Source organism: Petromyzon marinus, chromosome 60, assembly GCF_048934315.1.
Source record: "Petromyzon marinus isolate PM22_M1 ecotype Great Lakes invasive population chromosome 60, UKy_Petmar_22M1.pri1.0, whole genome shotgun sequence".
In the NCBI taxonomy this organism is placed as follows: domain Eukaryota; kingdom Metazoa; phylum Chordata; class Hyperoartia; order Petromyzontiformes; family Petromyzontidae; genus Petromyzon; species Petromyzon marinus.
The window spans coordinates 6,204,427-6,231,752 of NC_133726.1; the positions used below are offsets into that span (position 1 = coordinate 6,204,427).

Consider the following 27,326-nt stretch of genomic DNA (forward strand, 5'->3'; position numbering starts at 1 on the left):
TTGGGAGGTCACGTGCAAAGCCGTCCCAAATCAGGGCAACCGCCCAGGGCCCCGTGCTTTGGAGGGTGGGAGGGGGATGTGCTTTGACGTCACGGTGTCTGATATATTACGGGGGGGGTGGGCACACCGTGCGAGTTGGTCTGGGCCCCGCAACCCCACCACTATGGATGGCCCTGGTCACGTGGCCTTGGTTTGGCTCACTGCTGGCTCAGGCCTCATGCGGGCCCCGTCCATGCGCCTTTCCCCTCCGCCTGGCTGCTGCTCTCCCACTCAATTTACTCGTAAATTCCCCGGTCGTCACTCATCGCGGACGGACCCCGGCCGCCGATTGCTGGCGCGGTGGCATGCCCGACCTTGCCGCCCTGGGTAGAAAAAAAAGACAAACGAATGACAAAAAAAGAAGACGCACGTGTCCACGTCCCGCGCGAGTTTGAATGCCCTGTGTGTGCGCGCGCTCGCTGGGGTTTGGGTAGGGATGAGATGATGGTAAAGGTGAGGGCGCGGCCCCCTGCAATTGCTCGGTCTTGCCACCGCTGGCGGAAGCCGTTTTCCGCTGGAGGGCATTTCAGAGAGATCCCCCCTAGGACTCCAAGAGGGTACCGTATTGTATTTAGCTGAATCGAAAATTATATATATATTTGTATTTCACCAGGTAAGCCTCACTGAGGTATAATGACGTGGGCACTCCTCACCTTCTTCAAGATGTCTGGCCAGCGTGGATGATTGAGGGTGCCACGGTGGCTAGGAGATGTTAACTACCTCGCCCGGTATACAGGAGGTCGTGGGTTCGATCTGGACCATGACGCCTGCTGTATATTTGGAGTTTGGTGTCTCTCTCTCTCCACGTGGTGAGATGTTAACTACCTCGCCTGGTCTACAGGAGGTCGTGGGTTCGATCTGGACCCTGACGCCTGCTGCTGCTGCTGTATATTTGGAGTTTGCGTGTCTCTCTCCACGTGGTGAGATGTTAACTACCTCGCCTGGTCTACAGAAGGTCGTGGGTTCGATCTGGACCCTGACGCCTGCTGCTGCTGTATATTTGGAGTTTGCGTGTCTCTCTCTCTCCACGTGGTGAGATGTTAACTACCTCGCCTGGTCTACAGGAGGTCGTGGGTTCGATCTGGACCGTGACGCCTGCTGTATATTTGGAGTTTGTGTGTCTCTCTCTCTCCCCGTGGTCGCGTGGTTTTTTTCTCGGGGTCCCCCGGTTTTGCCCCTCACATTTAGAATCAACGTCACCCTTCCAGAGTATTTTGGCTGCTGTAAATTTCCACGTTGACGAGCCACTTCGTTGAGCTATCATTTTTTTGATGGCCAGGTCGCTTCTGCAAAAAGAGCTGTATAGCAGCTCAGTTGGCCCTTGCCTGGTAAAACAAAAAAAAATAGTTTTTAATAGTTTCAGTTTGGCCACAGCACAGACGCTTGCCATGAGCCGTGGTCTCCTGTACCGCGTCCGGCGTACGCCCACCGAAGCCGAACCCTGGCTCACCTTCGCCATATTCCTCCGGTTCACTCTGCAGCGCCAGACGACGAGCGCCACCGTCGAGCCCACGAACATGACGGCCGGCACCAGCAGCACCAGCGCACACCAGCTGCCAGGCTGCCCTGAGAACGAGCACCGCCAATTAACTCAAGGTCAAGAAGATGCCGTCGATCGGCATGGCCACAGCCGTTGATGCCACCGCCGTCGTGCCTCGCCAGTCACCTAGACCCTCCGCCAGATCCCGCAGTGGCTACTGCTGCTGCTCACTTGACCTCCAGGTTCTGACCGAAACAGTGTACCACCATATGCTCTAGAGACCCACAGACTCGCACAGAGACCCAGAGGCTCACACGGTGACCCATGGCCACACACACAGACCCACAGACTCACACAGAGGCCCAGAGGCTCACACGGTGACCCATGGACACACACACAGACCCACAGACTCACACAGACACCCAGAGGCTCACACGGTGACCCATGGACACACACACACAGACCCACAGACTCACACAGAGACCCGAAGGCTTATACAGATATGCACAGATTCAGAGACCCACAGACTCACACGGTGACTCATGCTCACACAGACACCCACATGCTCACACGGTGACTCACAGACTCACACGGTGACTCACAGACCCACGCAGAGACCGTTATACTCACACAGACTTAATACAGAAAGCCATAGATCTGCCCCCTTACAGCTCTTAGACTCACAGACTGATACAGATTCTCGTTCAAGATACGGGTCACTCTCCCCCCCACCCCCACTAACACTTGCAAACATTGTCGGTCATGAATGTTATTTCACGCGGTGTTTTGTTCTTCCCCCCCCCCCACCCCAGTCTGCACGTGGTCGCCCCGCTGGGGAAGTGATGACCATGACGACGACGGGTCTGGGATAACGGGGCGACTGCGCTTACCGCCGTCGCCAGACGCAGCGAGGCGTATGGTGAACTCAGCCGTGGCATCCGTCACTGCCAGAAGAAAATAAAAAAACGAACAGATTACCGCAATTCATAATGAAAGCGTTGTGTATTTACTCTCGAACACACCCGGTGGGCTGAAGCAGTAACTAATTGATTACCAATCGATTATAGAATTACAATACCCCCCCCCCTCCTCCGCCTCAAATCACTGCATCTGAATGAGTTAAATGATGATGACGTCACCCTGCTGCTGCTCTATTTAAGACCGGGAGCAAGTGGAGAGGGCTTCACCATTCTGGCGAATTGCCCGATGGTGCTGGATGTAATTACCAGCGAAACGTCGTACTCAAATTTTTTTGTAAATGTTGTGGATTCACTCTTCAACACACCGGTGGGCTAAAGTAGTGAACTATTTGTCCTTTGTCAACGTGACACTTTTTTTTTGCTGATTGGCCGTGTCGGGGTGGTGGAGGGTTACGACACATTTGTAACTAACGCGATCTAATCCAAAAGCCTTCGTTATGAAAAATATTGGTCGCGAAAGCCTGCCACGTGGTTAAACAGACTACACTGTGATGTCCACAGACGGAGCAGTGCTTCCTTGCGCCAACCACAGACATCTCTTGCGAAAATTAACTCTCCACCCCCGCACCCAACCAAAAAACAAGTTCCATGAATTGCATCTCTCCTTCCCAGAACATGCGCTTGCATCGCTGATTGTTCACGTCCGTGACGTGGCTATCACGTGCGCAGGCGGTGCAACTGCACCAAGGGTGCGCGGGGCCACAGGGTCCATCCGGAAAGGAGGCCCACCCAGTCAGCGTGCGACGTTGGAACAACGTTCGCCCAACGTTCCATGTTTACTGATTCTGATTTCAGTCCTTGCAACAAGTCAGACTCATAGACTCAAATAGTGGTCTAAGTCTATGGGTCTCTGTGTAGGTCTGTGGGTCAATATGTAAGTCTATGGGTATCAACGTAGGTCTGTGCATCAATATGTAAGTTTATGGGTCTCTGTGTGAGTCTGTGGGTCTCTGTGTGAACCTGTGGGTCTCTATGTGAGTCTGTGGGTCTTTGTGTGAGTCTCTGTGAGTGTGTGGGTCTCCGTGTGAGTCTATGTGTGATTCTGTGGTCTCTATGTGAGTCTACGTGTCTGTGTAAGTCTACCTGTCTGTGTAAGTCCGTGGGTCTTTGTGTTAGTCTGTGGGTCTCCATGTGAGTCTATGGCTCAATATGTGAATAAGTGGGTCAACATGTGAGTCTGTGGGTCTGTGTTGTGTGAGCCTGTGGAATTTCGTGGCGGAGTGTGGTTTTTGTAACCCAGTTGCACTGGGACCTCTCCGCTCCTTGGGTCCCAGTGCAGTCGCACCGCCTGCACACTCGACAGCCAACCCCACCGCAACGTCCACCCCACCTCCTCGTGGGGTCGTGGTCGCGGGATTCTCCTGCGAGGTGGCGTCCGGATCTAGTAGAACAAATACAAACGACACCCAAAGCCAAAATCCAGCACCGACATGAACACCAAGATGGCCCGCGTGGGCCTACACGAGACCGCTTGCGCGGGGGGGGGGGGATGACGCAAGTTGCTGGTAGCGAGGTGAAGCCTACTAGGGGTTGGATGTGGACAGCACTCCCATTTGGTTTCAGTGCAGATGTGAACACACCCCACCGGGTGAGCCATTTAAGGCTGAGCCGACCTAGGGGAGGCCCAGGACCGACCGGGCTCAGATGTTCGCCATCGATGTTAGACGTGGCCCGGAATCGAGGGCGGTGTTTGCCAACCCACCGGTGGTTGTCGCGAATTCGGCGACCTTAACTGAGGTTTCATAAGCACGTTTCGGCACGCACGAACGCTGAACTTCTTTAACACCGCACGTAGCCAACCGCGCTAATCGGAGGTGCGGCCAGGGCGAAGGACAACAAACTAAAAGCACAGAAAACTACTCCGCCGAAGTGGCGTTATTCGCATTGCATTGTGGCTCCTTGAATTTTTTTGTTAATTAAAAAAAAATTTCAGCCGCATGTTTACTTTGCTTCGCCGATGCCTGTTAACTCGTCGTCGTTTCATCTCGCGACAGCTTTGTTGGCCTTTGGTGGGGAGGATGAGGAGCGGCTGGGAGGGGGGGGGGAAACACAGCGGTCTGTCTAATACTGTCACCCAAGACCGTAGCCATGGAGCCAACATTGGGGGGCGGGACCAAATCTTCCAGGGGGTCTGGGGGTCCCAACCCAGAAAAAAAATTCTAAATTTGAAAGCGAATTTCCTGCCTAAAATATTTACACATGGGATGGATTTTTATTTTATTTTGTACAATAATGTCTAATAGAGTATTGTATTACATTGCTCTGTTTTTTTCTTTTAACCTTTAATGGCAGAGATTAGGGATTAATAAAGTAACAACCATAACCACAATCATATAAACATAAATCTATTTTATAGCAATATATTGGGGGGGGGGGGGGGGGCATTTTGAGCATATTTGAATATTGGGGGGGGGGATGTGTCCCTCCCAGGACATTGGGGGAGACGTGCCAGGTCACACTTTGCGTGGCCTCTGGTTTAGCCCTCGGCGTTGGCGATGACATGAACATGCGGTGATGAGGTGTTGACTCCCTCGCCTGGAATGCCCGTCATATATCTGGAGTTTGCGTGTCTCTCTCCCCGTGGTCGTGTGGATGTTTTTTTCCTCCGGGTCGTCCGGTTTATCCCTCCACATTTAGAAACGTGCATTGAGATTATTTAGATTATGTTGCTGCTATAAATGTCCAAATGCTGGGCCGCTTTGTTGAGCCATCGTCTGCGGCCAGGTCGCTTCTGAAAAATGTATTAATACCTCAGTGGGCTTTGCCTGGTAGGATGGGGATGGTTTAGTTTTAATTGTATGTCTTTGGGTGATCTGTTACCGATCTTGTACTTTAAAGTACTATCGTGATTTTGTACTGTTGTTGTAACGTTCTTACCCGTGCCCCGACTGGACATCAGTATAAATAAATATTCTGATTCTGCTCGTTGTTAATGCACACCTGCCTAGAGCGTTGTTAATGCACACCTGCCTAGAACCTTGTTAATGCGCACCTGCCTAGAACGTTGCTAATACGCACCTCCCTAGAACGTTGTGAATACGCACCTGCCTAGAACCTTGCTAATGCACACCTGCCTAGAGCCTTGTTAATGCACACCTGCCTAGAGCGTTGTTAATGCACACCTGCCTAGAGCATTGTTAATGCACACCTGCCTAGAGTGTTGTTAATGTGCACCTGCCTAGAACGCTGTTAATGGACACCTGCCTAGAACGTTGTTAATGCACACCTGCCTAGAGCGTTGTTAATGCACACCTGCCTAGAACGTTGTTAATGCACACCTGCCTAGAGATGCATGGCGACCCCTTCGAGTTCAACCACCTCAAAAGGGAGACCTCTTTCCACGATGTATTTAATGAATGCAGCGTGACGAGACAGCAACACGCGTCTGAGATGCTATCTAGCACGATGATTGCTATTTTCTTAAAAACCAAACCTACTATTTTACATTCGACAACGCTTAATTGTTTTGTCGGACAACTGGCAATCATCGCTCCACACTAATCTGAGGAGGAGAAGCAACAGCAACAACCCCACTTTCGCCGACGGGAATATTTTCCGCCCTCTCGAGATCACCGCCCCGGCAACAACGACCCACCGAGCGCCTCCCCCTCATCCGGGGTGACGGCGAGCATCACGTTGCAAACGAAGACGCGCCGCTGGCGCGTCCACCACCACTTGCTCATCTTCGCCTGGCACCGATAGTGACCCGCGTCCCGCAGCCTCAGCCGCTCCACGTGCAGCGAGACGTCGCCCTCGTCTAGCTGACCCCGGAGGGCCGAGCGACCGTCCTCGCTGGTCAAGCCCCGCACGGAGTTGAGTACCAGCTGGGCGCCGTGGCTCCCCGAGTGGAACCACTTGGCCTCCTCGATCTTCCAGTCGCTGGGCCACGACGTGCGGCGGCACGGCAGGACGGCGCGCGTCCCCGCCGCCGCGGTGACGTTTGTGGCTTCGCAGGCGCCTGTGCGGGACAGGATAGAGGAGGGGGGGGAAATTTAGGCTTCTGTTATAAAAGGCCGGCATTTAGTTTGTCCGTCATTTATAAGAGCCTTGCAGAAGGTCCCAAAAAAAGAAAAGTATCTTGTAGGCATATATGGCTCCACACCCTACATACAATAGGCAGTAGTATTTACTACTGGCTCTATTGTATGTATCTACTATATGCCTACACACCTGTCATGACATAAATGGGGTCACTATAGCAGTTAGCGCCAGAACCGTGGGTCTTGGGCCTCTCTCAGGCACCAGAGTGGATATGCCATGGAAGCAGGCCCTAGGGGGCATAGTCCTGGTGACAGTCAGAGAGAGGTCGAGTGAGGACGTGACAGTCTGGGTGACCCCGAGGGGGCACGTGACCGGACGTCTCTCCGATTTTCAGTCTTCACTCGGCATCGTGGGTCAGTCAGAATGTTACTGACTGACCCGGTTATGTCGTTGCCCCGTTGTGGCTTAGTTAATACTCAAAGTGGCTATCACCTATGTGTTTATTTAGTACGTTTATTTAGTTACCCAGTTTGGGTGTTGGAATAAACGTGTTGCCTCCAAGTCAAGTGTGTGCCTCCTTGAAGAACACTACACATACAATAGAGTCAGTAGTATCTACTACTTATTCAGTTCCAATGCACGGGGTAACTTCCCCTTAACAGAATAATAACCTATGGTGGTGACCACCAGCCTAACTACACTAGTTACTAGACTAGTCACTACACTATTTACAACGTAACTGCTACTACGGACCGGGACCAACGACTCCGGCCCGGGTCCACGTGTTGGAGACTCGTTGAACGGAGAATGTAGACGAAGGTTTCTTCCAGGATGAACACCAACAACAACAACCCCGGTCCCTCTGGGGACCCGGCTTAGATTCTCTGTGGTGTGGCCGGCTCCGCGCTTGGCCACGTCCACCTTCCAGAATCCTCGGGAAGGATCTGGGTCCTAATCACGTGACCCCCCCCCCCCCCTAGCCCCGTCTTGGGGCCCCTCTGTCATCTTAACCGGTCACGTGTCTTCCCGGGTCTTACCAGAGTGGCATGGCCTCACACAACCTCATCCTTCGGTCGGCACCCACACACACCCTGTCCTGTAGGGTCGGCACTGCACGTAATGCGTGGTGCCATCCAGCGCTATCATTCAGCGCACACCGGGCCCCTCTAGGCCCGGTACTGCACCCACAGCCTGTTGACATCCAGCGATGGTCACTACACATATGTATCTACTGACTCTATATACGCCTACACACCCTTACTACTACGGACTCTATTGTATGTACCGACTGACTCGAAATATGCCTACACACCCTACATACAATAGTCTAGTTTGTTAAAACGTGATAGGGATTCATACTCTTTGGTTTTTTCGGTAAAGTCATGTAGGTATAAAATAAAATAAATAACGACATTGCGCCAGAAACGTCGTGCTTTATTTTATTTTATACTTACGTGACTTTACCGAAAGAACCAAAGAGTATGGATTCCTGGCGCCCATTGGAAAACATAAACACTGAGATATCTCAGAATATTGAAGTCAGCCGCCCCAAAGTCAAAATCCTGGCTCCGCCCTTGCGTAGGTATGAAATAAAATAAATCACGACGTTTCGGGCGCAACACAAGCGTCCATCATCAGGTGGGAAAGCATGGTTTGCTGCTGAGGCAGACTGTTTTAAAAGGTTTGAAATGGGTGTAGCTCAAGGGTTATAGAGAAGTGGGCGGGGCTAGTGATGTTAATGTTAGAAATTAGCATGTAACTGTAAGATAGGAGAGCGGCCTCCTATACGAAGGCACGGAAGTGGCTATGTTAATGTGACAAATTAGCATGTAAAAGTAAGCTAGGAGAGCGGCCTTCTATACGAGGGCATGGAAGTGGCTATGTTAATGTGAGGGATTAGCATGATGTTAATGTGAGAAATTAGAGGGCACGAAAGTGGCTATGTTAATGTGAGGGATTAGCATGATGTTAATGTGAGAAATTAGAGGGCACGAAAGTGGCTATGTTAATGTGAGGGATTAGCATGATGTTAATGTGAGAAATTAGAGGGCACGGAAGTGGCTATGTTACGGTTGTTGTCACGTTCTTACCCTGTTCTCCTAACTGGACATCTGTGAAAAAGAGCTTCATAGCTCATCGGATTCCTCCTGCAGTATACATAAATATTCTCATTCTGAAAGAAAATAGATCCGGTGCAGCGGGTCACTTGCCACCCGTGAACATTTACGAGTGCCCTGCCAAAAATCAAATTTCTTATCCAAATGCAGGGTAGGGTAGGGCAGTGCCCACCCACCCCGGTATATCCATTCTCTTGACAAAGCCACGCGTTATTTACATTGGGCATATTGTTAAACGCTGGTTAAGTTATTCGAATAGCTCCCCCCCCCCCAAACGATTAAAGTATGATATACTGAATTATACATTGCAATTGTATTCACAACTGCAACCACGGCCCCCCCCCCCACCAAAGGCAAAATAAAAGTTAAAACACGCCTCACTGAAACCACGGGGAAAAATCACAGCCAATTCTGGGAAAAACAATCCAATGCTACAGTAGTTCATTTCCGTCTTGGAGTTGTTCTTAACCTTTTCTGCATGCAGCCTTTGCACGCCATTGGTACTCAATCGTTAAACAAGTTTTTGTTGTAGAATGTTGATAGATAGTGTTTTCGATGATTTACCTACTAACAAAATCTGGCCACGTCTCGCTACCCCCCAGGTTAAGAACCACTGCTGTATAGCAACACATCACAGCGGTTACCCACCCCCCCCATCCAAACCCCGTGAAACGCGGGAAGTCTGCTCTGTAAAGACCCACAGACTCACACGGTGACCCAAAGGCTTATAAATGTATACACACGTTCACATAGAGACCCACGGACTCGCACAGAGAGCCAGATAATCACGCGGCGACCCATGGAATCACACCAAAACCCACAGATTCACACAGACTCACACTGACCCACTAAGATTATATTGAGGCCAAGCTGTATTGAATTAGGAAAGTAAAAAAAAAGCAAAGCGCAGCCCTGCAATTGCCTATTCATGCCACTGCCGGTGGAAGGGGCCTATTCAGAGAGAACCCCTCGAGCATATTTGGCCTACTCTTCCACACTGGCCAGACGTCTTGGAAAAGGTGGCAGTACCCACAATTTTAACCCCAACAGAGGCGGTTGGGGATGTGGATTAAAACATAAAAACGTTCAACTTTCATTCGCTTCGGTAACACTCATTTAGCTTAATTCAAAACTGCCGCGCCCCAGAGATCGAATTGAAACCGGCGACCTCTGCATTGCAAATCCAGTGACGCTGAACATGGCACCTCGGCAGCGTCCCGCAAACTCGAAAAGGTTAAAAAAGGCAACTCAAGTAAATTGTCATCCATACCTGGGTGGAGAAAAGTTGCCACCCACAGTACGACCGTGAGGCCGCATGCAAACATATCGACAGGACAGATGCAGCCACTTGTGGCTCCCGCAAAGTACCGATTCAAATCCCAGCACCTCCGATCGGCACGATTGGTTACGTACAAGTGAAGTAAGTTCCACAGACGAGTGCCAATTGAGTGAGAATTGGCTTTTTGTAGGTTTCCGTTTCCCTGCCCAAAACCACCAACATGTGTGCAATAACTAGAAGCGGGTGACAACACCATGCCATCTCAGCTGATTCAATTCCACCGGTCACATCCTCAAATTCAGCATCAAGTTCCTCTTCAATTCACAGGTCAAAAACAAAATACACCGCGCTACAGCATCGTCGTCTCCTAATCAGTCCCATCGCTACTACCATGGTTAATTTAATTGACCGTTACTCATCGATTCCTCTACCCTCATCCATACTGTTCAATAATCATGCCGTGCCCGATCACATCATACTGTGGGTCACAGCAACGATATCACTCACCCACTTAGAATCACTCACTCACTCCAATCACCGCGCTCCAGGTCGTACGAGCTTCCTCCCTTTGCTTTTTCCCTCGCACTGCCTCCACTTTGGAAACAGTCTCCCATTGTCATCGATTCTCAATTCGAGAGAGGCGTTAACGCTTACCTATTACAACTTCGATAAGTGACGTTTGTCGCCTGGGGATTTGGCCCATTGTGCTCCTGTGCTCAGCAACCGTGCACATTTTCGATGTTCGTAACTCTTGGTGGGTTTACCTTTCACTGAACAATGCCAACGCAGAGACACAAGGAGACCTCAATGTAAACAGCGTCTTTATTTGAGAAGCTGCCTTTTCACTCGTGAAATGGATTGTGGGTGAAGCGAGATCGAACCTCCGTTCATCGCCGCGCAAAGAGCCAGAGCCTAAACGCGAGCAGATGGTGGGCGGGGAGGGGGGGGGCGAGCAGCGTAGGACAAAAATTCCAGAGAAGACGGCACTTGAATTCTGGACGCAAAAACGATACCCAAAATGTTCGCAACGCTGCCTTTAGCGAAAGGAAAAGAGGAAATGTAGAATCGGCGACGTCTCACGACACACCGCGAGGCTAGGGAGGTTGACCTCACCGGCCGAATGACGCACTCTGCTAAAGGTGACCTCTCTCAAAGTGACTGGACAGACCTGTGTGCCGTGCAGGGCCATTGCCCAAAACGTCACCTGGCTATACACTTTTCTTACTTGAAAGCAGTGCTGTGGACAAACAAGTTGCGTGTTATTTGTGCATCACTGCCAATTGCGGTGTCACCAAACCAATGTAACACAACAATCAGCGCGTCGTTTCATTGACCATAACGTGTCCTTCCCATACGTCCCTCCACATTAAAATTAGATATTTTTCTGTACACATCCCATCAGCCACCACGGTCTTCTGGGAGTGCATTACATTACTTAACACGCGCAAACCACCATCCGATTTACACACTCGGTGCGTCATCAGGAAACAATGACAGGCTTGAACAAATGTTGATGTTTGTAGGCAAGGACTGGTTTCGACAGTGGCGTCTCATCAGTCATGCTCGCTTAAACCAATGCTGGTGAACGGCAAGATGTTTATATTACACAAGGACCCTCTTACGGAGACAGTCCCGTTGTCAACGACTGGATGGATCAACATCCTTTGATGATTTATGTGGAGGGACAGGCATTGGAAGCAGGCGTAATGTCTGCTTCAGCTATGCCATGACAATTCTCACGGCCGAACTCTGTGGAACAAATCCTTTTATATACATGTAGTAGAGATCAACATTGGCACGTTGAAATACTCAGACTCTACAACAGGTGTACGATCTGAGGTTTACGCATGGAATCACAATCTGCTGATCCCGCAATGATTGACAGATTGGGACGCATTAAATGTGACTGCCGAGTCGGCAAATGACCACGATGGATTTTAACCGACTTTTCGCAAAACACTTAAGCTCCTTGAAATTCGTCAGTTTCGCGATAATCAAAGTGCACAACAGCTCACGACGTATACATATATCTTTTTCCCGCACCCCCAAAATGCATTTGAACATTACAATAATAATATTAATTACACTGATTTACACAGATGTCGCCCAGCATTTCAAGCACTGTGATCGAACATTGGATTTTAAAGTTTTGACGATTACGTTTTTGTGCCACGTGCCCAGCGCCGCAACACGCGCCCACCTTGTGCGTTGAACTTCTTTCGCACCGTACGTAGCCAACCTTGGGCTAATTGGAGAATCAACTTTCTGCATCCACAAAGCGGCCAGTGGCGTGGCTATCGAGCGTGCACGTGGTGCAACTGCACCGAGGCCCACGGTGTCGAGGGGCCCCGGGGTGCCGTGCTACGGAGAGAGGGAGGGAAATTGGACAGAGGGCCCCGTTTCTTCCCTCGCATCGGGGCCCACGCTGGCAAGGCAACGCCACCGATGCGAGTCTTTGAGCCCTCTGGACCATTGGTCCCACTTGAGTCGACGTTCCAATGAGTCTATGAGTCCTATGTGAGTCTATGAGTCCTGTGTGAGCGAGTCTATGGGTCCGTTGGTTAGTATCCGTCCATCTACGGTTCCAAGAGTAGTCTACAGGTTTGTTTTACTATATTTATCTCTATGGGAGTCTAGAGGTATCAATAGGAGTCTAGGGGTCTTCTATGAGAGTCTAGGGGACTCTGTGCGAGTCTACGATTCCAATGTGAGTCTATTCATAGCTGTTCACCCACACGGTTTACCCGTATTCTTGTACAGGGAAATTGAGTTTTCAGGTCCATACGGCGTACAGCAATTTCAATACGAGCAACAAAAATAAAATGTGTCTGTTTGGGTTTCTCCCTTGCGATGGGACTTTGTAGGTTGAACGTTGAGATTTATAAGGGCACGGGGTGACCGCTAAGGTCTGAATTGGTCTGTAAGAAGGTAATAAGGGGTTGTTATGGTCTATTGGTCTGCGCAGGTCAGTAGTGTAGCGATATCGAGTGTGCAGGCATTGCAACTGCACAGGGGGTGGCCCAAGGGCTGGAGGGTCCCAGGCTCCTGGACAATGAAGAGGTGGGTTTGGGGGCTGGGGGTCACGGTGAGAATTGGACAGGGCCCCCCCCTCCTTCCCCCTCCCCTCCCATTTCATTTCTTGCACCAAGGCCCATGTTAATGACAACGCTCTCTCGCCAGTGGACAGCAGCAGCAGCACCAGCAGCACCACCACCGTTTGGATCGAAGCAGTCTGGACACGTTGCTCGCACCGGCAGCGACGGTGGCGGCGCCACTCCGCAAAACGCTCGGCGTCATCTCGCGGGCTCGGCGCTCAGCTCCTCGAAGTAGGCCGTGCGCTTGCGCTCCAGCGCCTGCAGAAATCGTTGGGTCCTCTCGCGCCGCTCGCAGGCGACCTGCCTGGCCGCCTCCTCCTCCTCCTCCGCCGCCGCCGCCGTCCCCGCCGTGGGGTCGTCGCCGGCCACACCCTCGCCGTGCCGCAGCCTCTGCAGCGCGACGCTGAGGTCCAGCTCGCGCTCCTCCCGCTCCACGTCATCGCGGTGGCTCGCGCGCACTTCCTGCAGGCGACCAAAAAGAAAGAAAAGGCCCGGCTGAGACTCCGGCGGTCTGCGCGTGCTGGGAGCTTCTTTCCTGATTACTCGGTGGGCCCAGAGCAGAAATTGGTGTGTACGTATAATGTTTAACTTCTTTTGCACCGTACGTAGCCAACCGTGCTAATGCGAGGTAACACCTAAGGAAGGAAAACTTTAGGAGTAGCGATGTATTTATATGGCTAATACTGTACACAGAAACTTTTTGGAGAACTGACTTAATTTCAAATGGTTACCACAGAATTTCATTGCGATAGGGCACACAAGGAAATTGCAACGACGAATATTACGCCACCTCGGGCAGTACTAACCAATTTTAAATATTTGGTCTTGGCTCATCGCTGGCAAGATGAAAGCGACACACGGAGGGCGGACGCCGCGCCAAACCACACGCGACACCCCAAAATCGCACCGCAAAGCTACCGTGAAAACCCACGTACCTCGTTAAAGAAAAACCCGGACGAGAATTCAACGGTCATGTTCTGAACGACGTAAACGCACGACCGTTTGACCCAACCCTCCACTGGATGCGAGCTGCCCGAAAAAACTCGGCACGAAAGAACTCGGCACAAAAAAACTATTCCTACTTTTATTTTACAAGGCAAGGCCCACTGAGCTATATGGCTCTTTTTCAGAGGCGACCTGGCCACAAATGACAGCTCAACGAAGTGGCTTAAACACGTGGGAATTTATAGCAGCCAAATTACCTAAACGCTCGTCAATTCTAAATGTGGAGGGGAAAAACCGGAGGACACGGACAAATATCCACGCGGCCACAGAGAGAACATTCCAAACTCCAAATATAGAGGCAGCAGTGTCGGGATCGAACCCACAACCTCCTGTATCCCAGGCGAGGCAGTTAACATCTCGCCACCATGGCGCCACAAAGGCATTGTCGCGACACAAAGACGTTTGCGTCTACAGGAAACAGTGCATCACCCTGTGTCGGAGAACACCCGTCAACACCGTGGCATCGCAGAGCTGCCATCCATATCCACACCTTGTGGTACACCGACTCCCGCTGTAGAGATGACTGGCACATGAAAAGCCGAACATATTCCGCTCCTTCGGCTATTTAAACGGTTCCGGATTAAGTGACGACACATAACGGTCGCTGTTGTGTAGTCACTGGGGGCCAGGTTAGGTTGCAGGGGGGCTGAAATCCAGATTTAAACCCAGTTCATAAAAATAGCAAAGCAGTTGGAATGCACTCCTTGTCAACACTGCCCCCTCTTGTATGAGACGTAAAAGGCATTTGTAGATATCTATCATCTCACTAGCCTGGACTGCATCTCCAGCTTCACCCTCTACACCAGGGGTGGGGAACGTCCGGCCCTTAGGCCGTGTAAGGCCCGCAAAATCATTTGGTGTGGCCCTGCCAAGACAACCGCAGGCGGGACTGGAAATTCAATAAATCTAGGAGCAAACCTGGAAAAGCAGTTGCGAGTAGCAACATCGTCAATACCAGCTAACATCATCACACGCCTCGTCAAAGAGAACCAGTTCCAGCCCATCGCATTAGGGGCGAGTTAATTAAATGTTTGACCAAATATAACGGCCTAATTTTTAAGTTGATAATTCTGTATGGCCCGCGAATGATGTTACAGACATCCAAATGGCCCTTGGCAGAAAAAAGTTTCCCCACCCCTGGTCTAACGCGGTTTCCCTTGGTCGAACGCGGGTTCGGTTTGTGCAATTTCACGTAGGTGCGGTGAACTTTCGACCCAAAACTCGCTATATAATGCGGCGTCGTGCTGTTACTTAGCAGGCAGCCGTCTCGTACAGTTTCCCTCTGTGCGCCCTTTTTTTGGAAAGCATCTACCGCATAAAGCGAGGGAAACTGGTACATCTTATCTCGCTTTTATCTCGCTAAATCTATGTATGGATGCATGGCTGAACTTCTTTCACACCGTATGTAGCCAACCGTGCTAATCGGAGGTGCGGGGGTAATGACAACAAACCAAACACAAAAACGATTTTGCTCAAGTGACGTTATTCACATTGCATTGTGCAGTGTGGCTCTTGAATCTGTATCTTGCCTAAAGTTCTAGACTATCTTTTGCTTGTCTCTCTCTCTCTCGCACCACATCTCTCAGCTTGGCGGGGCCACTCAACCTGCATTCGCAGGCCACATCTGGCCCACGGGCCGCCAGTTTCACAACTCTGACGGAATCGATACGACCGTCGTTCAAAACCAAACCACGCCACTGACGTTACCGGTGGGCCTATATACAAGAGTGCCTCTGGTTGCCCCGCACCTGGATGGCGTGGTAGTTGACTTGGTAGCGCAGGATGGCCTGATAGAGATTCCAAAACGTGAACTCCGGCCAAAGCACCGACTGGAACACGAGGCAGGAGTACGCCGTCTGCAGAGCCACAAGACAGGATGACATTCAACCGACTTGAGAGCTAATTCATTACCACCGGTATTCCTCCCGGCGAACCAAGCACGAGCGAAAAACTTTTGACCGACGGCTTTCCCCCCCTCCCCACCCCATGTTACAACCGAGCTCAATCGCGGTCATGCCACGCCGACGAGGTTGTGGCTCGGGTGGCGCCCCGAGTTGTTCTTCCGCAGCAGAAGCCGAGCCGTGACGTTGGCGTCGCGCGCAATCAACGAGCCGCGGACGTGTGCAGACGACGCTGCGACACAGCGCGTCGTCAGTGTACTACCGCCACTTGAAACCAACGCGTCATTAGCCCCGTCCCCTCGCCCTGCTGAAGCCACAAGCCAGATTCACGTGTCCCGTGAGGCCAGCGTTATCGAGGTTTGATTGTGGCTCGCAACGGCCCTGCGCCGGCTTGGATTGGAGGTGCCAAGTCGAAAAGGGGTATGGGGAGACATGCGAGTTCACACATTGCGTGGGCCAGCGCGGGCTCACGTTTAGTCCTCTGCATTGGCGATGACACGGACATGTGGTGGCGAGATGTTAACTCCCTCGTCTGGTATGCAGGTGGTTGTGGGTTCGATCCCAACCCTGACGCCTGAATATCTGGAGTTTGCATGTCTCTCTCCCCGTGGTCGCGTGGAATTTTTCTCCAGGTACTCCGGTTTTTCCCTCCACATTTAGAAGCAATGTCACACGATCATTTGGCCGGTATCAATTTATACTCGATAAGCCACTTCGTTGAGCTATATCATTTGTGATAGCCAGGTCACATCTAGAAAAGAGCTACATAGTTCAGTGGGCCTTACCTGGTAAATAAAAATCAGTTTAGTTTTTAGTTCATGCGCTTGGCTTAAGAAGGGGCGGCACCGGTGTACGGACGGACCTGCCAGAGGAGAAAGTCGCTGAGGCGCACCTCCCCGGAGGTGCGGATGAGCATGTCGGGGTCTGGCGAGTGGCTGGTGTACAAGCACTGGTCCAGCAGGCTCTCCGTCACGTCGCTGTGTACAGAGACAAAAATCCCCCCACCACCACCCCCGTGTAGCCTTAACAGACAGTTGGGTCAAGTGTTGTTAGCGAGCAGCACCTATGAAAGCCGGAACGTTCACCTAATGCCATGGTGGCGAGATTTTAACTACCTCGCCTGGTATACAGGAGGTAGTGGGTTCAATCCTGACCCCGATGCCTGGTAAAATAACAAAAACATAGTTTAGACGTATTTATAACTGTATTAAAACTGCAACTAGATGGTAAAAGGTACCGTTTGCATATTGGTGTAGGAAGTCTTACTGTCACGACTGGAGTGTGGCATGCCATTACTAATTACTTATGTCAAAATCTACCGCTCAGCAATGTCAGAAATTGTCACTATTGGGGGTTGATTTTCCATTCAACTAGAGATTATTTTTGGTCTCGATTCTATCGTCTTATTTGTTTTGCTTCTTGTTTCAAACGATGCCGCGGGCTATGTGAAATTAAGCCGCGGTTCTTGTAAAAAGGAGTTATGGGCCGTGTACAAAGAAGTCCATGTATTGTGTGAAATAAAGCCGTGGGTCATTTTAGGTGTGCAGGGTGGAGTTTCCCTTCCCATGTTCCATTGCTTACCACTGCACTTCTGCAGCACCATTCGGTTCGTACCAATGTACGTTGAGTTTCTTTTGCACCATACGTAGCCAACCGCGCTAATTGGTTTGCTACTTACACCAGTGCAGAAACAAGCCAAATGGCTTGAGCTGTGGCTGTACTGGTGGTGGTAAAGGCGTCACGAGCTTCCCGGCATTACTGGGAAATCTCCGATTAGCACGGTTGGCTATGCACGGTGCGAAAGAAGATCTACGTACGTACATATACATACGGTTGAGACTATGGGCCTCACCTGGGTTGCAGCAACCCCTGCTCCACACCCCAGGCCATCTCGCGCACGGCGTTGGTGATCTCGTGGCGCGACGTGTACGCAAAGCACACGTTCAGGAAGCACCTGGGCAACAGCGCGCCAACGCAGGTTAGGTCAACGGGCCACCCATCCACCACCCATCGGCGCCCCCGCGCAGACATTCGTCCCGAAACCCCAACGAACCAGGTCGAGTCAGCAACATCCTCAACACTCGAGAAAGTTCTTCGTGACCGTGTGCTTGATTTCGGTTCCGGGAATTGTTTCCAGATGTTACTTTGGCACGGCATGGTCGTGTCACCCTATTTTGATTAATAATGGGCTGTAAATGAATTCGTTTTAAAATTGATTATTCATTAGCGGTACCAATTTGTTTAAATGACCAGAAGGTAATGCATCATGTGATAACACACACGTGAAAACATTACCACATAATCCACCTTCGGGTCACGGAGAAAATGGTACCGGTAAATATTTGGTCACCTCACTCCGATGGGCCAGTAAAATATCTGTTCTGCAAAAACATATATATGGCCACTTGGATGAAGGTCTCTTCATGCCACATCAGTCATGGGGATTTATGACCAACACATCACCATGCTGGTCAGTGCGGGTTCCTGGGGTTCATAGCGCACGCAGCATGCTAACCACTGCAACACCAACCATTGTTCATATAATTACGAACATGATCATACTACCTTGTACGCGTAGCATTGCTGGAATGATTGCTGCGGCAGTGGGCATTGTTAATTCAAAGAGCGGAGGGAATTAGGGCAGGACCTTTTAAGATTATCATTGGGTAAATAAGGGACATTAAATCATTCTTATTACCTGTTGTGAGGTGGATGGGCGGCTGACTCAGGGGTCAGAAGCGCTGAGCTGGCATCACAAAGATTCTCGGTTCAAACCCAGGCAGCTAACTGATTGAACGACGTTCTCAAGTGTAGCAAGTCGATAGTGCGGGTTCCAATTGAAAAAAAAAACTATCACATTTTTAAATGGTTCTGCACTTGAGAATTAAAATCATGGTCCGAATGTAATTCGGTAAACATATGACTTTCAAATGCTGTCGAATCTACCCTCTTTCATCATATAGAAGCGCTGCCCTCCACTGTGTGCGGACCACAGTTCACACATGAAGTGACCTCAGAGGTAGCTCAGCAGCATCCGCTTCCGAGGGCAATTTTCGAACAGGGCAGGCTGCACTGCTCTGCAAGAGATCCGAGTGGATGCTTCGTCTTGTGATCTGTCAGCAGTGTGCAAAACGGGATACGAGTCACAACGACAAGAAAAAAAAGGAGGTGAAAATAATACTTGTCATTATGGCTGGTGGACGTCACGGCTTTGGCGATGAGCTCCTGAATGTCCTGCGGCAGCAACGTGAGGTCGCCCGGCACGCGGATACGCACGCCGTACCTGTCCAGCTTCTCCCTTTGCGGGCACAACCACAGGCGGGCACACGCACACACACGACAAAAAAAACCCTGTATAGCCTTAACAGAAAGTTGGGGCAAGTGCTGTTAGCGAGCACCTATGAAAGCCGGAATGGCACAGGAGGAAGTGGGTGGCCAGCACCACGCCTGACCCCCTTTGCCTCCCCGGTGGCGAGGTTTACACACTGCACTCGCTACTCATGTGAGGCCGAGTCGACCTAGAAGAAGCTCAGGACCAGTTCAGATAATTGTCACTGGTGTTGGCCGTGAGTAGGAATCGAACTCGGGTTGCCAGGTTCATGGCGTAGAGCGCTAATTGCTACACTATCACTCCCCATACACACACGCGTTCACATTCACATACAACGCCGGGTACAAGTGTTAAATCCGTCCAATTATTGCCATTTCAGCTCACCAGTAAGCCGAAGAGTGATTCTCACAGCCACATTTTTGCAAACTGAGAATTGTTCTTCAACCAAGTGGTGAGCTGAAACAAGAATAATTGTACGCGTTAAAACGCTCGTACACGTGACAAATTAAATCGCTTACGTCGTGGTGGTTGGTGGAGGGCGTTAAGGGGCACACATTTGGTCAGTCCATTATGTGGCCTCACCAAAAAAAAATATCAGAATAAAACTGTTCTATCCTAAGCAACGCGGGGTGTGGGTAGGCCCTCACTTCTCCTGCAGGAGCCGCGCAAACTTCTGGCGGGCGAGCTCCATGAGTCCGTCCACCTCCTCCTGCGAACGCTTGAAGTTCTCGATGCTGAAGGCGTAGACGGTGACCTCGCGCACGTCCATGTCCAGGCACCAGCGCAGTGTCTGTTGGCGCAGCGCGGGGGGGGGACGCGGCCGAGCGGCAGGGCAGTTCTTCGTCAAGGAGCGTAAACCGTCGACGTAAACTCCGGTCATCCTCGCAGCAGCAGCGGCGGCGGCGGCTTTTGGCCGTCCGTCGAACAAAGACAAGTCACCGCATCGCGCATGCGCGATTTCAGACGAGCTTCTGCGGCCGTCTGGAATGCTCTTTCCTTCCGATATTAGGAAGCCACTGGAGCTATGCACTTTTCAAAATAGATAAAAAAAATTCTGTCGCACTACTTTTTGTGTTGAGTTTGTTGTCCTTCCCCGGCATGCTCCGATTAGCACAGTTGGCTACGTACGGTGGAAAAGAAATTCAATATACGTACATTGGCATGTTTGTTGCAGGGGTTGGATGTTTTTGTTTTTTTTGTTTGTTGCGGTTGCACCCGATTCAAGAGCCGAATCGCTCACAGGGCTATACCAAAATAATAAACTGAATCCCGCTGAATTTTCAGAGCAGGATTGTCGTCTACTTTACAGTGCACGTTGGAGACCACGTGAGATCATTTGAAGAAGGGGTAGGCCACACGTGCTGCTGTCGCGCTCCCCATTCAAAACGTTCGTACCTGTGCCAGCTTGTCGAAGCCTTGCGTGTGTCCCTCCTGCCTCTCCACATGCTGCTTCCTCGCAAACCGCCGGTTCCCGTCCATGATGAAGGCAATGTGCTTGGGCATCGGCCCTGCCTGCCACAAAACACCGGGGGAAGGCATCGTATCATTGTCGTCAGGGTCATGCCTATCCTACGGCTTCGCCCGTCAGTTTGTTTTAAATATTGTTTTGCCTTTCCCCCCCCAATGTTATCCCACGATATTAGACGAATAATTTGTTCGGATATCTCGCAGAGCGGCACAAACCCAACACGTTAGAAATTGGCCCATGGAAGCGTATATCATAGAGCTACCTTTGAAGATCCCTTTAATTGAGTCATTACGAGCTGGAAATTCATCCAATTAAGTGAAGAGCCAAGTTAAATGTTGTGCAGTCAAGCGGTGATCGGCCTGAGACCATCAACTCACTACACTACCTGGATTCGAACCCAGGCTCTCAGCGGTGCCAGGTAAGTGGTCTGACATTTGAGCAACCGAGCCACATCCTTCATTCATTGTTTAAAGTGTGCGTTACTACTCTCAGTGGCAGGACAGAGGGGAAAGTGCTGCCCTTATCCGTAATAAAGATCACTTGAAAGGATCTCAATAAGTACATCTGTGATATCGGTAGCTTCTGTGGATATCACAGATCAATCAGAATCTTGATATATTTTTTAAAGTTATAATTTGTTACTCTATCACAACATTACTTTTTTCTAGTTTACACAAACACATTCCTGTAGAGGGAGCTGGTAGGAACGTTGGGTTGCTCGATCAATGGCCAGGGTCAACGGCGGCATGGTGTATTCCGCAAATATGCTCGACTGTGAGGGTGGGCACAAGCCGGCGTGAGTAGGTTAAATGTTGAGTTTTATAAGGGCACCACGGGGTGACCAGCCCCTCCCCACCCAGCCCCACCCCTCCCACCCCCACCCTCCCCACCCAGCCCCTCCCCACCCAGCCCCTCCCCACACTCCCAACCCAGCCCCTCCCTCCCCACCTAGCCCCTCCCTCCCCACCTAGCCCCTCCCTCCCCACCTAGCCCCTCCCTCCCCTCTCAGCCCCTCCCTCCCCTCTCAGCCCCTCCCCACCCAGCCCCACCCCTCCCATTTTTGGATGCACGACGGATTGACACAATAATCCCCTGTGGGCTGGTGTAACCAGGAGGTTCCTACCAGTATAATGTATCCTTGTTACATGATTAGTCGGATGCTATTTAGAACTATTTGGCTCCTGTAAATTTCCATAAGGTAAGCCACTTCGTTGAGCTATCATCATTTGTGGTCAAGTTGTCTGAAAATAGCTCAGTGGGCCTTACCTGGTAAAATAAAAATAGTTTGTATTTAGTGAGTGTTAAATGCAATTTTAAATGTAAACATTTACCTTCAAGATATTGGCACAGAATTTCTGAAAAAATTTGGGGGCATCCTCTCGTATCCACGACATTTTTGGCTTCGTCAAAATGGGATGTCCGTCAGAGCTGCAAATACAGGACACAGAAAATAACGATTCAGGTTTAACTTGCGTTATTGAGTGAAAAACAGCATGTAATTATAGCATTACAAAATTAATCACAATTATACACTGCCAATAATGTGTAACGAACAAGTACATCATCAGCCATGCTCTACCCACTGTTGTACTCCATGGTGGCGAGATTTTAACTACCTCGCCTAGTATACAGGTCATGGGTTCAATCCCAACCCTGATGCCTGTATATTTGGAGTTTGCGGTGTCTCTCTCCCCGTAGTCGCGTGTATCTTTCCCGGGGTACTCATGTTTTTCCCTCCACCTTTATTATTTAACACGCGTTTAGATGATTTGGCTGCTATAAATTTCCACATGAAAAGCCACCTCGTTGAGCTATTATTTGTGGCCAGGTTGCTTCTAAAAAAGAGCTATATAGCTCAGTGGGACTCACCTGGAATTTTTTTTTTTAGGATGAAGACTTCCCCATGTCTCATCACTCGCCATGGTACCGTGATGCATAAAGCTTGCACACAAGTTAATCTCATTGCTCCATCTCTTCTCTAAGGTGGTATCCCTCTTGGGCATTTTCCTCCTCTGGCTGCCACTCTGCCACATCTCTCAAACCACTGGCCCATCATCATCTAGTGATGCGTCCTGCCCAAGTCCACTTATTTTTCTTCCCATTCAATATGAATTATTATCTCGATGTCCACGATTGTAATTTAAAGGGAAATATTAAATCATTCTGACTGATCTCTCGCAGAGCAGTGCAATGCTTTATGCTTGACTACGGCCCACGGAAGCGATATCACAGAGCTACTTCCAAGATCCCTTCAAGTGCCCTCTGTTCCAAAGGGGCAGCATTTTCCCATCGGCCCTGCTACTGACTTGAGAGTAATGTTTATTGCATGAGTCAAATTAACATTGGTAATTCTCCAAGCTATAACTCTCAAATTAAGTGCAGAACTATATTAAAAGTGATGGGCTTTTTTTTTTACGTGCAGTCATCGGTTACCAGTCGAGACCATAAATTAACTTGCGTTGAGAACCTGTTTTATCTGCACGTAGAACTTATTTTGCACCGTACGTAGCCAACCGTGCCAATCGGAGGTGCAAAAGAGGCAGTCCTAACGAAACGAGTTTTCAAGCTAGATTTAACCAGAGGCAGGCTGCCTGGATTCGCACCCAAGATCTGAGCGGGGCCAGCTCAACGCTCTGAACACAGAGCCACCCGGTTACCGAAGATCTACACCAATGGTTCTTAACCTTTACCGCAGCCCTGCACCCCTTTGGTTCTCAATTGTATTTTTTTAAATTATAACGTTCATAAATACATCGGTTTGATCAAACAAAGTAGTTGTACTTATGTGCCCGTGCTAAATATTCGTTTCTATGTGTTACCTTCTAAAAACATCTGGCCATGGTCTCGCACCTCCAGAAAGGGCATCACGCACTCCTAGGGGCTGCGTGCACCCCAGATTAAGAATCACTGGTCTATACGTTCTCAAGGACCCAGCGTGGACCCACGAAGAGTGGAGTACAGGTAGGCCGGCTTGCTCCACCTGGGTCAGCCTATAACTTTGTCTGTTGAAGCAGTTCCAAACCACGCTTACACCAGCAATCAAGGCTCAACAGCTTGGCCAATCTACACCTCTGAGCACAGCAATAAAGCCAAAGCCATACAGTCCTTGTGCAGGGGGAACAGAACCAATAAGAGATTACCCAATTCTTCTCCAAACTGTTTAGTGTAAACAGCTGACAGCCTAAATCTGGTCCTGTGCACTTTGTTGCGCAACCCTTTAACTTTCAACGACCACGTAGCAGAGATATAAATGCGTCACAGAGTTGTCGAGCACGGGGAATGCCAATGTGTGATGAGTAATAGAGCCATAAACCAAAGTTTGTTAGCACTGGTGATGAACTAGACTCTTAAGAGTGCACAATAACAAATGTTCAGATTTAAGTTCGAGAAATAATTACATATAATTCATTTACAGCCATATGCCAATCAACTGTGGGATGAAGGCCTCTCCATGCCGTGTTGGTCGTGAGGGTTCGTTTGACGAAACTTCACCACACCGGTCGGAGTGGGTTTGTGAAGGAGGGGTGGTGATGTCCAGGACCGGTTAGGATATCCCTCACCACTGATGTTGGCCGTGGCCGAATCAAACCCAGTTCGCCAGGTCCATAGTGTAGTGCGATGGCACAAAGAACAAGTTTTAAATGGTAAGCGAGTGCTTTTTGCGTCCTTAGGAAGCTACCGGAGCTATGCACTTTTAAATCAAGATTAAAAACGAATTTCTCTAGAACTGCTTCTTGCGTGTGGTTTGTTGTCCTTCACCCCGCACCTCCGATTGGCACGATTGGCTACGTACGGTGTGAAAGAAGTTCAACGTACGTACACCACGTACTCGCACAATTCCCCTCGCTTAACGTTTCCGTCAAAAAAGGCGTTGAACTCCTTGGGAGCGCTAACGCACGTACATACATTGTGTGGGCAAGCGAGGTACGTGCGGTGCGTTCGTGCGTGAATGTGTGCAAGACTCCGTCCGGTCCTTTGTCGTGCGAGGGGGCGTAATTGCTCACGTCGCACACGCGCGCAATGCGCGACACTCAACAGCACCGCCTGCATACCATTCACCTGAACGTGCGGTTAAAGGTGTTGGTGGCACACAAAAAGCCACCGGCTCTTAAAACTTTCATAGAAACTTCCGTCCCTGCAGACGCTCCTAGAATCGTTTCCTGGTATGCGTTTGCACGCAATCACTCGGCCACAGCCACGACTTGAATCTGAAAACCCGAGTGGCGAGAAGAATGAATGAACCAGTGGCGTTGCGTCGTTGTCATGGAATGCAACGTGGCTCCCTGCAACGTGGCTCCATTTCCCACCTCCTCTTCATAACCCGGGGGTCTGGGCCCCATTGCAGATGCAACACCTACACACGTGATAGCTATGCCACTAGACGGAACCACAGCTGGGCACCATCACACCTGGTAGCGGTGAGGCATCAATATAACACTGCTAGGGCAAACTCACCAGCCACGGGTCTCTAAGTCAGCCTGGCACACAGAGCTTAGCAAGCCCCAAAAAGCCACTGCGAAGTAGGACACATTATTCCACGAAATATTTTAAAATAAAATTTGACCTATTTTGCTGAAATAACATTGAGCGAAATAACAAGAGACTTTTGTACGATACAAAAGCACACTTCCGATTGTATTGTGAAATGCGTTATATTAAGATTAAATGATTGCCATCAGCCATGATCAATCCACTGCTGGAATGAAGGTCTCCCGAAGCCGTCGTCCGTTGAAGAAATGTGCACTTCATCAAGCTGGTCAGTGAACATACCCTGTAAAAGTCTACAGGACGAGTACCACACTTGGTGAAGGCAGAAGTGGTATTCCTATGTTCCGACTCGCCCCCACCATGGGAATGCAGAATTCCCACCAGCTGGCTCGGGGCTGTAAACTGTGAGATACACACACACACACAGACTGCCCCGGTGTTCATTTGTGGACGAAATAAATTTGACTTTGGTATAAAGTGCGCGTATGAGTAAAACAAGCGAAATCTAAACCCAGTTGTGTGGTGTGGGTGACAGCTGAGCTCAACCTGTCTAAAAAAAAATATCACGAAAGCCAAACTCCAGCAGGTGTTCCTCTCGAAACTAGCTGGCCGCTCATCTCCCCGTGCTGGAAATTCCACATTCTCACGGCGAGCAGAACGCAGGAACATCCACGGGAAGAATCCCCGCATCCTCACCCACTGTTGAATTCCCCACAGCACCACACTTCTAGGAGCGGTGGGTCAAGTGGTTAGCGCGCTGCGCTTCTGTATGAAGGCGGCAACCCCCCCCCCCCCCCCAAGAGTTCTCTTACTCCCGGGGCCACGGCTAACGTCAGTGGCAAGAGATGAATGAGCCGGTTCTGCCCACGGCCTCACAATCACCGAACCGCACTGGTCAGGGTCGCTAAAGTACCGGTACTGTATAGCAAAACGACACCCCCCCCCGATGATCGACACGGCAGTCATCCAGGCAGCGGTTTGTCAAACGGGCTGTAGCAGTACATTTAACGGGGCACGTTCACTTTAGAATGGTACGTCAAAGTAAATGGTATCCAGCAATAACCAACAAGAGTTCTTTTTATAATTAAAATTAAGCCAATCTGCACTCAACACGTCTCACTCACCGGCGCTCGGCGAGGTTGTTAATTCTCCCGGATCTTCCCGTGACGCCGCGCCGAACGAGATAGCCACCAAAGTATATAAATGCAACGAAGGGCGGTAACGAGGCGGACTTATGATAAATCGACATTTAAAACGGAGCCAGGCGACAGTGAAGCGACTTTAAATTCCCCGAGTTGACGCTGCTGCCGCGGTCCGCCATGCCTCGTGACGTCACGTAGGCGTATCCCTCCGCGCCGAGGGGGGCGGGGGCACGGGAGGGGTGCCGCATCACCACCTCCCCGCCCCCTCCCTGCCCGCGCGGTCTGCATCCGCAACCAACAATTAACGCTCAGACACAATTGAACGGGGATTAATAACGACGGTAATCGTAACACTTAAATTAGCGCGAGCACCTTTGCGGTCGCTGACAACGCTAATTTTTTTCTCCCCCCCCCCCGATGAAACAAAAAGCACGCAGATTAGTCGCAGATACAAACAGAATCAACCTCACCGCTTTACAATGTGACTGCCGATTCGGCTCACCTGTGTGTACAGGTGTAGCGGTGCCGGCCACGCGCGCTCTCCTTTTACCTCGGCACCCCCCCTGGGGGTTGCCGCGTGGGGAACTCTTTCCGCGCGGCGGACGCATACGGTGGCGCCCGCCCATCGCCACAACACGGGGGAAAGGCGGTGATGCGGTTTTTTGTGTTTTTTTTGCTTCAAGCTAAAAACGGATAGCCTAGTAGGCCCCGCCCTCCCGGCGTTTAAACCCCGCCCCCTGTAGAGCGGGCCCCGCCCACCAGGGCAAAGCTTCGCCACGACGTATAAATCCAACAGCAAACAAGCCCCGCCTGCTAACGTCAAGTCCCGCCCCCTATCGGAGTAATCCCCGCCTCCACAACCCCCATTCTCCAATTGGCCCGTAAGCCCCGCCCTCTAGTCATCAGGCTCCGCCCACAACCGCAAAAGCCAATCGACGCCGAAACCCCCCTTCCCCGCATTCACTTAGGCCACGCCTACTTTCCCCAACACGCCGTGAAACCACGCCCAGCTCCTGCCCA

The 27,326-nt window shown here is 50.5% G+C and overlaps 2 protein-coding genes across 8 annotated transcripts; both read right to left on the reverse strand.

Moving 5' to 3' along the window:
• Positions 1-99: 99 nt before the first annotated feature.
• LOC116955495 (uncharacterized) lies at positions 100-10,555 on the reverse strand. 5 transcript variants are annotated; one of them, XM_076053312.1, is made up of 7 exons: positions 9,868-10,555; positions 8,571-8,653; positions 6,095-6,457; positions 3,752-3,880; positions 2,410-2,463; positions 1,490-1,605; positions 100-362 (listed from the first exon to the last, which is right to left on the reverse strand). In XM_076053312.1, exons 2-7 carry the CDS (start codon positions 8,608-8,610, stop codon positions 276-278), a joined length of 789 nt encoding a protein of 262 aa, XP_075909427.1. In that variant the 5' UTR covers positions 8,611-8,653; positions 9,868-10,555; the 3' UTR covers positions 100-275. The 5 variants fall into 5 exon arrangements, with proteins under 5 accessions (XP_075909427.1, XP_032832512.2, XP_032832511.2 ...); XM_032976621.2 differs by lacking the exon at positions 8,571-8,653 and having other exon boundaries at positions 3,830-3,880; XM_032976620.2 differs by lacking the exon at positions 8,571-8,653.
• Positions 10,556-10,684: 129 nt separating this feature from the next.
• DHDDS (dehydrodolichyl diphosphate synthase subunit) lies at positions 10,685-26,964 on the reverse strand. 3 transcript variants are annotated; one of them, XM_076053309.1, is made up of 10 exons: positions 26,289-26,404; positions 25,447-25,566; positions 22,008-22,104; positions 20,604-20,720; positions 19,856-19,998; positions 19,059-19,175; positions 17,730-17,831; positions 16,740-16,854; positions 15,725-15,832; positions 10,685-13,433 (listed from the first exon to the last, which is right to left on the reverse strand). In XM_076053309.1, exons 3-10 carry the CDS (start codon positions 22,068-22,070, stop codon positions 13,170-13,172), a joined length of 1,029 nt encoding a protein of 342 aa, XP_075909424.1. In that variant the 5' UTR covers positions 22,071-22,104; positions 25,447-25,566; positions 26,289-26,404; the 3' UTR covers positions 10,685-13,169. The 3 variants fall into 3 exon arrangements, with proteins under 3 accessions (XP_075909424.1, XP_032832509.2, XP_032832508.2); XM_032976618.2 differs by lacking the exons at positions 25,447-25,566; positions 26,289-26,404 and adding an exon at positions 26,809-26,964; XM_032976617.2 differs by lacking the exon at positions 25,447-25,566 and having other exon boundaries at positions 26,289-26,709.
• Positions 26,965-27,326: the final 362 nt, after the last annotated feature.

What these genes read in the sequence shown, in the direction of transcription:
- LOC116955495 (XM_032976620.2), bottom strand. Translation starts at nt 10,132, where the DNA reads ATGGTGTTGTCACCCGCTTCTAGTTATTGCACACATGTTGGTGGTTTT. An exon ending in GGGACCCAAGGAGCGGAGAG is followed by an intron (nt 2,464 to 3,751) that starts GTCCCAGTGCAA and finishes TTCTTCTGGCAG; the next exon opens with TGACGGATGCCACGGCTGAG. An exon ending in ACCGGAGGAATATGGCGAAG is followed by an intron (nt 363 to 1,489) that starts GTGAGCCAGGGT and finishes TTTTCTACCCAG; the next exon opens with GGCGGCAAGGTCGGGCATGC.
- DHDDS (XM_032976617.2), bottom strand. Translation starts at nt 26,413, where the DNA reads ATGTCGATTTATCATAAGTCCGCCTCGTTACCGCCCTTCGTTGCATTT. An exon ending in TCTGTGCCAATATCTTGAAG is followed by an intron (nt 20,721 to 22,007) that starts GTAAATGTTTAC and finishes GTTTTGTGGCAG; the next exon opens with GCAGGGCCGATGCCCAAGCA. An exon ending in GCGCGGCTCCTGCAGGAGAA is followed by an intron (nt 19,176 to 19,855) that starts GTGAGGGCCTAC and finishes GTGCCCGCAAAG; the next exon opens with GGAGAAGCTGGACAGGTACG.